This window comes from Schistocerca piceifrons, chromosome 2 (genome assembly GCF_021461385.2).
Source record: "Schistocerca piceifrons isolate TAMUIC-IGC-003096 chromosome 2, iqSchPice1.1, whole genome shotgun sequence".
Taxonomy (NCBI): Eukaryota; Metazoa; Arthropoda; class Insecta; order Orthoptera; family Acrididae; genus Schistocerca; species Schistocerca piceifrons.
In genome coordinates, this window is record NC_060139.1 from 691,859,271 (window position 1) to 691,873,488 (window position 14,218).

General features: G+C 39.4%; 1 protein-coding gene and 2 non-coding genes across 3 annotated transcripts in view; 1 reads left to right on the plus strand and 2 right to left on the minus strand.

Annotated features, from left to right (window-relative positions):
• The window catches only part of LOC124776375, a 352,178-nt gene that overhangs the window by 183,407 nt on the left and 154,553 nt on the right, over window positions 1-14,218 (minus strand). Inside the window, exon 6 of the mRNA XM_047251339.1 lies at window positions 2,582-2,726. Coding sequence (XP_047107295.1) covers window positions 2,582-2,726 — 145 coding nt within the window. The remainder of the gene's footprint in view (window positions 1-2,581; window positions 2,727-14,218) is intronic.
• Trnas-cga lies at window positions 12,441-12,515 on the minus strand. The gene has a single exon. It is a non-coding gene; the product is annotated as a tRNA-Ser (tRNA).
• On the plus strand, window positions 13,061-13,135 carry Trnas-cga. The gene has a single exon. It is a non-coding gene; the product is annotated as a tRNA-Ser (tRNA).

A 14,218-nucleotide genomic window follows, 5' to 3' on the forward strand; every position in this document is an offset into this window, starting at 1 on the left:
ATATTTGAGGACAATCTTAAAGTGTATTTAGAATGTTTGTTTGTTTCATTTCACGGTGCAAAAACCACTAGGACATATGCATCCATGTGAGAACTGTAGAACACGAAGACAAAGAGAAGAGTTAAAAATGACTACATGGTAATCCCGATCAACGGAAGAGAAGGCAGCTAAAAACGGATGTTGAGAAAGGTCTATAAAGTACACCATAAAGAAATGGAGGTCATGAACCAAAATTTAATTGGTCATCGCCATATTGCTAGAACAGCCCATGCGTCGTTTTCTAAAACAACTGATAACTCAGATGGCAAACACAAATGAGAACATAAATGGTTAAAACAAGGGCATTCCATCAGGAAATTGTGGACCTTCAAAGGTTGAATGCAATGAGTACAAAGTGGTGGGGGAGCACCACTTAGCAAATGGCGATGGCTAAAAAGACAGTGTCTGATACGTAACCTAGCTAAAATGATCTCCTCATAGCGAGAGGGCTGAGAGGAGGTCGTTCAAACTGCTGGGAGAGGCTTAATAACCCGGAGCTTATTTCTATAAATGGAGGACCAGTGGTGATGCCAAAGTGACACCACCTGCTGACAGACAGCAACACAGAGATCATTGGAGGGAATGTAAGAAACAGGGAGCTGAGGTATGAGGACTGCAGCCTTGGTAGCAGCATCAGCGGCCTCTTTTCCTGTCAGACTGATGTGACCAGGAACCCACATAAACATCACAGTGGCTCCATCAACAGTGCACAAGTGACAGCTTTCCTGGACCCGGTGCACACAGGGATGTACGGTGTACAGCACACAGAGAGTTTGAAGGGTACAGAGAGTCGGAGCAGATCACGAAATTGGAAAGCCTGTGGCACCGGATGTACTGAATGGCCAGATACAGGATGAACAGCTCTGCTGTAAATACTAAGCAGTATTCCGGAAGGTGATACTGAAAAACTTCGGTGCCCCATGACATAGGCACACCCTACACCATGGTCAGTCCGAGAGCCATCAATGTACACAAAGGTACTATTGCGATCTTCCATGCGAAGTTTGTGAAACGGAAGGCAATACCGCAAGGGTGGAGTAGTGTCCTTAGGAAGCGAATGAAGGCAAAGGTGAACATAGGCTGCTGCACAAAGCCAAGGTGGGGAAGGATTCACACCCACAGGGAAAATTGTGAGTTGCATGAAGTCAAGCTGCTGGGGCAAGAGCCAAAAGCGAACGACAGGAGGTAACACTAAAGAGGGACCTGCCCCATACAAGTGGTCAAATGAGTCACTGAAGAAGGTGGCATCGGATGGGTGGCCATGCTTGGCAGGCAAATGGCATGCATATTTGCTGAGGAGAAAGTCAAGGTGGTAGGACAGTGGTAGTTTGGCAGCTGCTGCATACAGACTCGCAACTGGTCTAGTGTAAAAGGCACCAGTGTAGAGTGGCTTCCCTACAAGTAGGTGCTTGTCGTCCTGGAATCTGAGTGACCTGCCCTTCCTTTTTATCCTCCCTCCCCCCTTCCCCCTCCCAACCAACACACAACCTAATCCTCTTGCTTCCCCAGCACTAATGGTTTCAGAAGTTTAGGGAGGTTTATGGCATCTCACACAATGTGTGAACTTTCAGCAAAAATTTTCTCCTCCTCAATTTAAGTACTTACCAGCCACTCTATCCCATAATTTTATAATTTTCTCATGGGAATTTTGCTATTACCAGGCACACTGCATAAACGGTACAGCTGTTTCACTCTAGTATGATGATGTGATATTTAAAGCAACATTTGAGTTGATGGTGGATTTACTAAGTAACCTCAGAGTCTTCCAATATTCTCAAATCCATTTCTCTTATTTCTTTTATAATAAATACAGTTATGTCATCTACTGCAATTATCAATTCCCATTTAATCTAAACATTGAAGATTGGAAAGACTGGCTAGAATTTTCACCCAAAGGTAACACAAATGTCATTTTGACAGATTGCTACTAACCTTATAGCGGAGCTGTTGAGTCGCAGGTCAGCAGGTATGATGATAAGTTCGGGATCAGTTTTTAGTTGGTTGATGTAAGGTTAGCTTGCATTTTGAGGAATTTGGCGAATTATGGTGAGGCAAGATTAGAGGTTAGGAAAGCCTGGAAAGTTAACAGGGGGTGATTTTAGGGCAGTGTGGGTGGATCAATGTTGGATGGAGGAGTGAATTGAGTCAGACAGAGTTAAACATTGGTCTTTGGTTGAGTCTGGTACGGCTGATGGTGATTCAACATGTACACTACATGGTGAGTGGCAAACTGTGCTTTTCATAATACAGTATTGTCAATATTCCATCCTGGATTTTCCACTGTTTGATAAACATTATTTTGTTTGTGGAATCGCTCATCTTTATAAACCTGGTGTTAAGTCTGCAGACCAAGAACTTTAAAATTGGGTTTTGAGAACAACTGATGCCAATGCTTACCTTTTCAGGTAATGCACTATTGTAACAGTTAAAATAATATAAAACTTAATGGTATGCACTGCTGCAAAACATTGTCATAGATAGTGTACTATGGAAACAAAGTACAAAATTAATGAGAAATTCTCACAACTTCAAGGAAACTCACCCTACTGTTATTTCTGCATCTCCACTAATACCAGAAAATCCAGATGCATCTGATCCATGTTTAATTTGTGATTCATTGGTTGGAACGTCCCCAAACATCCTCTTCCATGACTTTTCATCTGCAAGCAATTTGTCCTGCAGCTGGTCTAAAAAAAATCCACAGGCACATATAAGCAAAATAAACAACAACATGGATGAACAACCACATGCACTCTTTTCAAAAATTTATAACTATTTGATTTGAAAATGAAGAAATCTGGCAGGCTCACATTCACAGTATAAATATGGACTGACCTTAACAGTTTTAATTCAGTGGAATATGGGAACTGAAAAATCACAAGAATGGCAAACAATATAGTTCAGAACTCTGTTATACACTTAAGTCATTAGTCAAGATATTCTACCGTATCTTCCTTCGCCGTCGGTGTTGTCGTGGTTACCGTGAGACACTGTTATACCAAGAGGAAAGGCGCGTCGATCTTAGAGCATGAGCTATGATAACCTTAAGCCATAGACAACACACAACGGTCACGGTAGCACCTGATTCCAGAATAGCTGCAGTAGTTAAGATCTACGAACTATCCCCTGTTGACCAGGTCCCCAAAACTTAACTCGTAACGAGATCCCTTCAAAGCAAATTGTCATACGATCGTCTATAAAGGCTTCGTACAACGAGAGTACATGTTACGGTTTATGGAATAATAACAGATACGACCAAACTGTCTTGTCTCTTCTGCTTTATTTAACATAACTTCGTTCACAGTTTCATTTCGCATTCACCACTCATTCACCGAAACCCTTTGATGAACAGTTTTGGTTGCATAACACCAACAGTCAATGATAATGATACAGCTTTTCTCCTTTTTATAAACTGAAGCCCGCTCTCCGTCATATAATAAAAAAAACCGGTCTCAATACCGCGTGCCTCGTGAGACGCGAATAGAATTATCCTGGAATTGACCGCCCTGTAGGTGTACTCAATTTAATGACCACACTTCACTGTCCGCTATTTCGCGTAACTGAATGTCCATTTGTTAGTCTGATTATACACTGTAGCTATTTAAAATTCGCCCCTATATTTTTTACAACGCACAATTAGCACTTCGTTACTGGTTGTCTTTTTTTTTTCTTCTAAGAGTAAACAGAAAAAAAGACGCCGTATCATCGGCTTAGTCGATATAAAGCAAAACACCTTAATATGCCCAATTTTACCTCTTCTTATAGGATCGGCTACCTTACTCATTAATTTATTACATATTATTTCCAATAACGCTAAACAGGTATCGCCGTTATATTTTAATTGTATTCAAAAGCATGTTACTACTATTATGACCGACCAAATCGTAACAAATCGCGCGGCGTGCGTTTTTAACGATAACTTTACGCTATTCAAGTTCCGTTACAGCTGTCTTGACTCGTAATGTTACACGGCCCCCCAGACTGTGATGTCTTGAAGAGGGTTCCAGACAGAACAGGCTTATTTTTTTTTTTTTGTGTACTGTGACAGGAGAGGGTATTTGTTTCGGCGAATACACTCACTCTCAGATTCACTCAACAAGTCAGTACATACATTCTACAATATTTAAGTTGAGTTAATGGGCCTAGACAAAATGCCCTTAACTAAATTCCACATTTGTTTATAGGTTGTCTTAGAAGCACTTCGCACTAATCACTTCATATTCACACCACATTTTTTTTCTTGGATGAAGCCCTCAGTTCTTCAACCGACTGTGCAAGGCAGGGATCACAGCCGGGTTCGACGATTGGCATCCTAGGCCAAAACCCTTATCAGGCCACTTGTTTGGTTCCAGAGAGGATTTGGTCCTTTTCTTTTCCTCTTAATTCCACTTTCAAATCATCCATCCTCGTCGTTCAGTGAGAGGATAAATCGTATTTCAGCGTCGTCATTGTTGCTGATACCAAGAAGGTATCTCATGGAAATCATCGGTACATTCTTTAATTTTCTTTGTAAGTTAGTATAAGTACGTATTTATCCATTGGTGCTTTTATTTAGTCCACTGAGTGTAGTCTTGGTATCATTCAGTGTTTCTTGAATCTATATTTTGCTTATTATTGATAATACTTCTTCAGATCTATGTGAGGGAACAAGCCTTTAATTACATCAGTATCACAATCTGCCAGGAGGTAGCTCCCTTCATGAGGTATTTTCATTATTTTATATGGACCTGTATATAAATATTGCCATTTCTTATTCAGTCTTTTCCTGGTTGATGCTTTTGGGTGATTTCTCAATAAAATTTCTTCCCCTACATCATATGTGACTACTTTCTTCACATTTTTATCAAAACGGGTTTTTCTCAATTGTGCTTGATGCTTCAGGTTTTCGTAGACCTTCTTCACCATATCTTCTTTCTTGGTAATCTTTTGTTCTATTGCAGGTAATTTCTTCATCCATTCTGGCACAATACTTTCACCAAATACTATTTGGTTAGGTGAATAACCTGTCGATAAGTGTGGTAAGTCATTATACACTTTCTCAAATTCATAAATCCAATCGATCCATTTATAATGTTGTTTGGGTATGTACGTCCGTAAAAATCGGTTCAACTCTCGGAAGATTCTTTCAACCGGATTTCCACAAGGGTAAAATCTTGAGATGTAAATGTGCTGGATTCCTTGTTCTTTCATAGTGTCTCTCCATACTTTGCTTGTATAATATGCAGCGTTGTCTGTCAAGATCATTATAGGTTTGCCAAGCTCAGTTATATAGTTGTTGATAAATTTGCGTAACATGGGTCGAACGTGGAGATTTTTCAAAGGATATAATTTCACATATTTTGAAAAGAGATCATAGAAAGCCAATACATATTTGAACCGTCCACGTGTCATGGGACATGGCCCACAGACGTCACATGACACCAACATTAAAGGCTGTTGTGGGATGATAGGATGTAATTCTATCTTCCGACAATAGTTTATGGGTTTCGCCTTCTGACATATTTTGCACTTCTTAATAATATTTGTAGCTATACGTCCCAAATTTGGATGATAGCAGTATTGTGCTATTTTGGCTGTACATTTAGCGGCACCAAAATGACCCCAATTCAAGTGAGTGTACCATACTAATGATTCTAAATATTTATTTGGAACACAAACTTTCCAAACATCTTCTTCGTCCTTCCTCCAATACAATATTCCGGATTTTAATTGATACTGTTCTTGAGAGTGACTTAGCGTTTTGCTTTCAACAGCATGCCTAATGGCTTTCCACAACTTATCATCTTCTTGCAGTTGTGGAAGACTTCGAGATAGCTGTGAAATCTGCCTCTCACAATATTGCCTTGATAAATTCATGACTTTAAAGTCAATAGTCCGTTCTTCACACTCGTCGTCATTCTTTCTTTTCGGTAGTCTTGAAAGAGCATCGGCTATGATGTTGTCTTTCCCTCTGATGTATTTGAGCGTAATATCATATTCTTGCAGTAGCAAGGCCCACCGGGTTAAACGTGAATGGAACATCCTTCCTGTTAAAATAAAAGATAAAGCTTTCTGGTCGCAGAATACAATGATCTTCTTTCCATATACAAAATAGCGAAACTTTCTAAGTGACCAGACCACAGCCAGTACTTCCAATTCAGTAGTACAATATGCACGTTCACAGCTAGAGAGTGTTCTGCTGGCAAACCCAATTATCTTGATGGTACTGATATCTTCTGGATTGTCCATCTGGAAAAGAGTGGCACCCCATCCTGTTTCAGAAGCATCTGCAGCAATATAAAAATCTTGATCAAGTCTCGGATGATGTAACAGTGGAGCATTAGTCAAAGCATTGCGGATGTTATCAAAAGCTTGCGTGCATTCGGAATTCCACTCCCACATGACATTTTTTCTTAACAGCCGTAACAAACAGTCTTGGCTTCCTAACTGATTGGGTAAAAATCGTCGAAAAAATGAAACTAAGCCGATAAATGACTTTAATTCCATTCTATTCTTTGGATAAGCACATCTGTTAATCGCATCCATCTTTTTAGGATTTGGTTTTATCCCTTCAGGAGTGATTATATGTCCAAGAAATTTCAATTGGTTATGAGCAAACTTGGATTTGCTCAAATTTACAGTAACTCCGTATTCCAAAAATTTCGCAAAAACTCTTCTTAATAAGTCCAAATGTTCCTCCCAAGTTTCAGAAGCAATTAGCAAATCATCCACATATAAAGTAACTTCATTCAAAAGGTCTCTGCCCAGTACGGTATCTAATGCCGATATGAAAACACCACCGCTTATTTTCAACCCAAATGGCATGACAGTAAACTGGTAACTTCGGCCCAGAAAAACGAATGCAGTATATTTTCTAGATTCTTTCGATATTCTAGTTTGCCAATATGAACTACGCATATCCAAAGAAGTTAAGAAGCGGGCACCATAAAACTTTTGTACTAACTCTTCTAGGTTCTCCGGTCGCGTTTGTACAGGTATAATGATCTTATTGATCTCTCTGGCATCCAACACCAATCTGATGTCACCATTGGGTTTAATTACCGCCACAAGAGGGTTACAATATTCAGAATCTGAGGGCTCAATAATACCCCATTCTAACATTTTATTGATTTCCTTTCTGACTACTTCTTTCTTTGTCCATGGGATAGAATAGGAAGTACGACAAAAGGGTTTATGTGCATACGTCTTTATATGGTATTCAAAGTCTTTTATTATACCTGGACGTTTACTAAAAATTGACTGATATGCTTCCAACAAGTAGTACAGTTCATCCCTTTGGATAACAGATAAATATTCTGATTCTAACACCTTTTCCTGCAATGACATTTTATCCATCATTTCTTCAGAACATTCAATAAGGCATATATCATACACATTTTCATCATCAATACTGACATATTTTACCATTAGATTCATACACAATTGATTTGGAATTACTCGGCCCTTTCTCAGGGTGGCTGTCAAAACATTACCATTGGAATTAAATACACATTCACCTTTCTCTAAATTAATGATTGCACCGGTCTCACATAAAAAATCCAAACCCCAGATACATGGTACTGTCATTTTAGGAACAACCAGGAATGTACTTTCTATTTGAGCCCCCTGTATTGTAACGTCAACACGTACCTGTTTCACAACTTTTTGCATTTTTGCACTGAACGCGCCAGACACGGTACATCCTGTGATAGGAAAAGTGGGCATTTTTACCCCTCAGCTTATCTGTTTTAAACAGTCCAACGTCATGACACTAATAGTTGCTCCAGTATCAATTAATATTTCAACATCAACATTATTTATACTGGTTGGAATTATTGCCTGTAAAATTTGTCCGCATTTATTAGAAACTTCAGGTTTTTCTTCAATTAACTCATTCCTTATATCCTGATCATTATTGTACCTTAATACTCTCACTTCAAATTGATGCCTGCCTTCCTTCTCCTTTCCAGTCATCCTAGGAAGGCATTTGGTGACTGGTATTAGTTTAATCTATCTCGTTGAGTCATCGGTGGGGGTTCATGAACTTCCACAATACGTACAGTATGATCCGAGTTGTGGTATTCACCCCGTCGCACATTGGATTCACCCTGTCGCACATTGGAGGCTCCTTCGCCCATTGGTATAACTCCTTGTGCTGGATGAGGACTCGAGGCATTTGCTCCATCCTGCCGATGAACATTATGCTTCGAATTATCTTCCCAAGGTCGAATGCAATAGGGTTCATCACTTGTGTACCTGTTACTCTTATTAATATCACTACTATGCACATTCGCGTCACCACATCGAGGTTTACCTCTAGTACAGTAAGTATCTCTTCTATATTTATTATAATCATTGTTTTTATTGCAACCATAGGATGAAGATTGACCACGCTCCTGTGATGTGGGTTTGACCTGGTTTTCGGCATTATTATTATCATACATTAAATTATTATTATAATTATTCGTATTACTATGAGTGTGAATCGACATTTGATTACTACTGATTTGTCTTGCGTCTTCCATAATCATATCTATAGAGTCAATCACCGACAAGAATTGTTCTACATCGTGGTCAGGAACATTTATTAACTTTTCACATATATTTATGGGCAACCTTCCCTTCAAAATTCTGATCACTTCCTTGTGAGAAATTGGATCACTCCAATAACGTGTCTTATTTATGTACTTTTCAAAATGTTGCCTTAAAGTACTCCTTTTACTGTTAAAATACTCAGGTTGGTAAACCTCTTTTCTTAATTTCTCTTGTTTACTCGACGACCAGTATTTAGTCAAAAAAAGTTGTTCAAACTCAGCGCAAGTATGGCAACTTTCACTTACTTCGGCGGCCCATACTGCGGCTTCTCCGGTAGTTTTGGATACTATAAATTGAAGTCGGTCGTGTTCTGACCAGCTACGCGGAAATATTCTTTTGAAATTATTGATAAAGATTTTTGGATGCAGGTTGTTCTTTTCAGTGGAGAATGTTGGGAATTGTCTACTTTTAAAAATGCTATTCTCCACCTTTAAAGAAGACAAATATCCTTGCTGACCAAAAGAATCATCATCTTTACCAACCGAATCATCAACTTCCCAATGCAAATTTTCACCACAATTGTACTTCGTATTATCACATGTTCGGTTGTTTTTCGACCTATTCTCCGAACGTTCGTCCTCTGTCAACAAATTTTGTGATGACTTTCGTTCTAACTCCGCCAATTTATGACTGGTTTCCTTTTGCCATTTAGGTAACTCATCAACTATTTTGTCTTTTATTTTCTGAAATTCGCTAGTGAAGAGCTTAATTAATTCATCATTTCTACTCAGGTGCTCATTGATATTTTCATTTGGCTGGGATCCAATAGTAGTCTTAACCTTGTCTACAATTTCATTTCCTTTTATTTCTATCCATTCAGATAGATCTTCGTCAAGTCTTTTAGTTTGATCTACTAAATACTTGTCAATCCCCTTACGAGCATCGGACTCAAACTCGACTATTTGTTTCGAAAGCTCTTCTATCTGTGCGCTAGCATTGAAACAGCTGCTTTCACACTTAACCATCCTATTGGACAGGCCATCATAACTCTTCGAAACTACCTCATATTTCTTTTCTACGTCATGAAGTTTTCCCATTAAATTATTATATTGCCTTTCTAAGGTGTTAGAAAACTCTACCTCTAGTTCTCCAAATTTCGCATTTAATTGAGTCTCCCAGTCCGCCTTTAATTCTTTCTTAGTATTTTCCAGTTTAAAATCAAAGGTGTTCAGTTTGCTTTCCAAAGAATCCATTTTAACTTCTAATGAACCAAATTTGGCCTCAAATTTTTCATTTAACTTTTGATTGTCCTCTTTTAATTGCTTATTATCTTTTTCTAGTGAACCAAGTCTTCCATTCATTACACCCATTTGAGTATTTATTGATACCAGCATATCAAAAATTTTTTGATTAATATTTCCATTTTGAGGATAAACTTGCTGATCTACTTCCCAAACCTCAAGATCTTTATGTTCTCCCACGCTGCTTACCTTACTTATCATTGTATTTGAATCTCCTAACGGCTCTAAATCTATAACTGTATTATTATCTGTACATGTCTCCTGTCCCACATTGAGCTCATGGGATACATCATCCCTATCCTCTTCACTTTTCTCACTCTCTCCACTCATTACTCTACTCAACTGCACATTATCATGTATTCTTTTCGTTCGTTTTGACATGATTATTCACTACCAAGACATACACTTATTTTCACTATGTATTTATATATATTTATCTTCCGAAATCACAAGTCTCAACTTCCTTTTTTTTTATAATTATACAGTTATTTTAATCATACCTGGTAGTATCGCTCACTTTTAGCGATTATTGAAGAATACCTCTTTCATTGGACAGACTCACTGGCTGCTACAATATTTTCCAACTCTAGGGTTCGTGAATCCGGATGACACTCGACTCGATGCAGCAATCCTCCTCGATCGAGCCCCACGTTGGGCGCCACTTCTACCGTATCTTCCTTCGCCGTCGGCGTTGTCGTGGTTACCGTGAGACACCGTTATACCAAGAGGAAAGGCGCGTCGATCTTAGAGCATGAGATATGATGACCTTAAGCCATAGACAACACACAACGGTCACGGTAGCACCTGATTCCAGAATAGCTGCAGTAGTTAAGATCTACGAACTATCCCCTGTTGACCAGGTCCCCAAAACTTAACTCATAACGAGATCCCTTCAAAGCAAATTGTCATACGATCGTCTATAAAGGCTTCGTACAATGAGAGTACATGTTACGGTTTATGGAATAATAACAGATACGACCAAACTGTCTTGTCTCTTCTGCTTTATTTAACATAACTTCGTTCACAGTTTCATTTCGCATTCACCACTCATTCACCGAAACCCTTTGATGAACAGTTTTGGTTGCATAACACCAACAGTCAATGATAATGATACAGCTTTTCTCCTTTTTATAAATTGAAGCCCGCTCTCCGTGATATAATAAAAAAAAAAACGGTCTCAATACCGCGTGCCTCGTGAGACGCGAATAGACTTATCCTGGAATTGACCGCCCTGTAGGTGTACTCAATTTAATGACCACACTTCACTGTCCGCTATTTCGCGTAACTGAATGTCCATTTGTTAGTCTGATTATACACTGTAGCTATTTAAAATTCGCCCCTATATTTTTTACAACGCACAATTAGCACTTCGTTACTGGTTTTCTTTTTTTTCTTCTAAGAGTAAACGGAAAAAAAGACGCCGTATCATCGGCTTAGTCGATATAAAGCAAAACACCTTAATATGCCCAATTTTACCTCTTCTTATAGGATCGGCTACCTTACTCATTAATTTATTACATATTATTTCCAATAACGCTAAACAGGTATCGCCGTTATATTTTAATTGTATTCAAAAGCATGTTACTACTATTATGACCGACCAAATCGTAACAAATCGCGCGGCGTGCGTTTTTAACGATAACTTTACGCTATTCAATATTCAAGTTCCGTTACAGCTGTCTTGACTCGTAATGTTACAATATGTTAGAGGTTGTCAGAGTTTTAAACTTATTCGGGCAGGGGGGGGGGGGGGGGGGCAGCTTCATCTTTTTTTGATTGTATGTGAATATTACTTCCAACAGTTTCTTGCACACTATTTTATCAAAAAGAAAATTTTTATCTTTCCAGCAAATATCTAAATTAAATTTCTTTTAATCAAAATTAAGATTCTTTTAAACAATAGAAAATACTAGAGGGAGCAACACTAACACGCACATGCATGCATGTGCCCACTGTCATCACAGTGTGGATGTTAACAAACATGTAAAATAAATCAGATTGTGTTATTGTGTTACAGCAAAATGTACAAAAAAATATTAAAAGAACCCCAAAATGAAAACTAATTTCTCCTTGGCTTCACAGAACCAGCATGCTGGAGGGAGACACCTTTTCATATGTTTAGGTGTGAGGCAGGATTCTGGGCCCCAACAACAGGACCATTACACACTGGGGATATTGCACTGCGTCACATCAGTGATCGCAAAATCCTGGCTGCCATATTGGCCAGTTTAATTCCTATGTGGTCAGCCACCCAGCATTCAATGTGCCTTTTTGAGTATTTTATAGGTGTACATGGGAATTCTCAATACTTCTCAGTTACAACCAATAGTCTGCTTAATTTCTTCTGTCTGTAAACTGAGAGTTTCTCCTTTATTGCACTTAGAGTCCTGTGTTTTTGTTGGATGCAAGATTTTTCTTGTGCAAATCTTATCCCTGACAACTATTTTAATATTCATATCCAACATAGTGTTCCTTTTCATTTCATACATTATTTACATTCGGGAACTACATATGATGTCAGAATGAGATTTTCACTCTGGAGCGGAGTGTGCGCTGATATGAAACTTCCTGGCAGATTAAAACTGTGTGCTGGGCCGAGACTCGAACTCGGGACCTTTGCCTTTCGCGGGCAAGTGCTCTACCAACTGAGCTACCCAAGCACGACTCACACCCCGTCCTCACAGCTTTACTTCTGCCAGTACCTCATCTCCTACCTTCCAAACTTTACAGAAGCTCTCCTGCGAAACTTGCAGAATTAGCAGGCTGTGGCTAAGCTATGTCTCCGCAATATCCTTTCTTTCAGGAGTGCTAGTTCTGCAAGTTTCGTGGGAGAGCTTCTGTGAAGTTTGGAAGGTAGGAAACGAGGTACTGGCAGAAGTAAAGCTGTGAGGACGGGGCGTGAGTCGTGCTTGGGTAGCTCAGTTGGTAGAGCACTTGCCCGCGAAAGGCAAAGGTCCTGAGTTCGAGTCTCGGCCCGGCACACAGTTTTAATCTGTCAGGAAGTTTCTTATCAGCGCACACTCTGCTGCAGAGTGAAAATCTCATTCTAGAAACATCCCCAGGCTGTGGCTACGCCATGTCTCCTCAATATCCCTTCTTTCAGGAGAGCTAGTTCTGCAAGTTTCGCGGGAGAGCTTCTGTAAAGTTTGGAAGGTAGGAGACGAGGTACTGGCAGAAGTAAAGCTGTGAGGACGGAGCGTGAGTCGTGCTTGGGTAGCTCAGTTGGTAGAGCACTTGCCCGCGAAAGGCAAAGGTCCCGAGTTCGAGTCTCGGCCCGGCACACAGTTTTAATCTGCCAGGAAGTTACCTATGATGTACCCACAATCCTCTTCAGTGTTAGTAGCAGCTCTCATGGGATAAACCTGGAGATATTTTCCCTAATTATTTCCTTTACGCTTGGTTCACTAAGTCTTTTTTTGATTATTGGAGGTCTTTCCTGTACAACATATGCTAATAATTGTCTCATAGTTGTCCCTTATATTGAACCACGTGCTGCTTGCCATTAGGTTATTTCTCACGAACAGATCCAGTAGATTTTTAGACTGAAAAGCTTTGATATTTGGTTTGTTGTTAACAAACATGTATTAAAATCACCCACCACAATCAGATTTTGACAGACGAAAACTCTGACTTCCTGAGTAACTTTGAAGCCTATGTAGCCTTTCGAATATTATACTTAGGGCAAAAATACTTTGAACATGCTGTACTTTGTCTCTTTCAGTTCCATGGACAATTTGATTACACTTTCACTAACAAATTGCAAGCATCAATGTCATTTTTCGAAAATTTAGCTGCCTGACAGGAGAGTTGTAGTTCGGTCCGAGATTTTTCACCCCATTTTCTTCCAATTTGTTTCACTTAAACCTGAAACAGGAGATGCCTCCCAACCTCTTCAGTTTTCCACGAAGTTTCAGGATTGCAGCCCGATGATGACTTCTTGCCAAGATATTTTAGCTGACAATCATTCAACCATCTTCAGATGAGGGTTTTGCACTGTAAATTGTTAGCTCACATTGCTAACTTTACTCCAAAAATTTGGCATGTAGATTCATGCACAGAGACAGTTGCTATGTAAGTGACCTCTGTCGTGTTTAGTGCCCTCTTTGAATACTGATCCATCTACAGCACGCAGGCTAATGTACAGTGGTGATAATACATCTACATCTATACTCTGCCACCACGAGATGCATGGCAGAGGGGATGTCCCACTGTGCCAGTTATTAGCATTTCCTCCTGTTTCATTCACGTATGGAGCATGGGAGATGATTGACTGAATGCCTTTGTGCATGCAGTAATTATCCTAATCTTATCCTCACAAACCCTATGTGAGCGATACGCAAGGGGTTTTCCTACAGTAATCATTT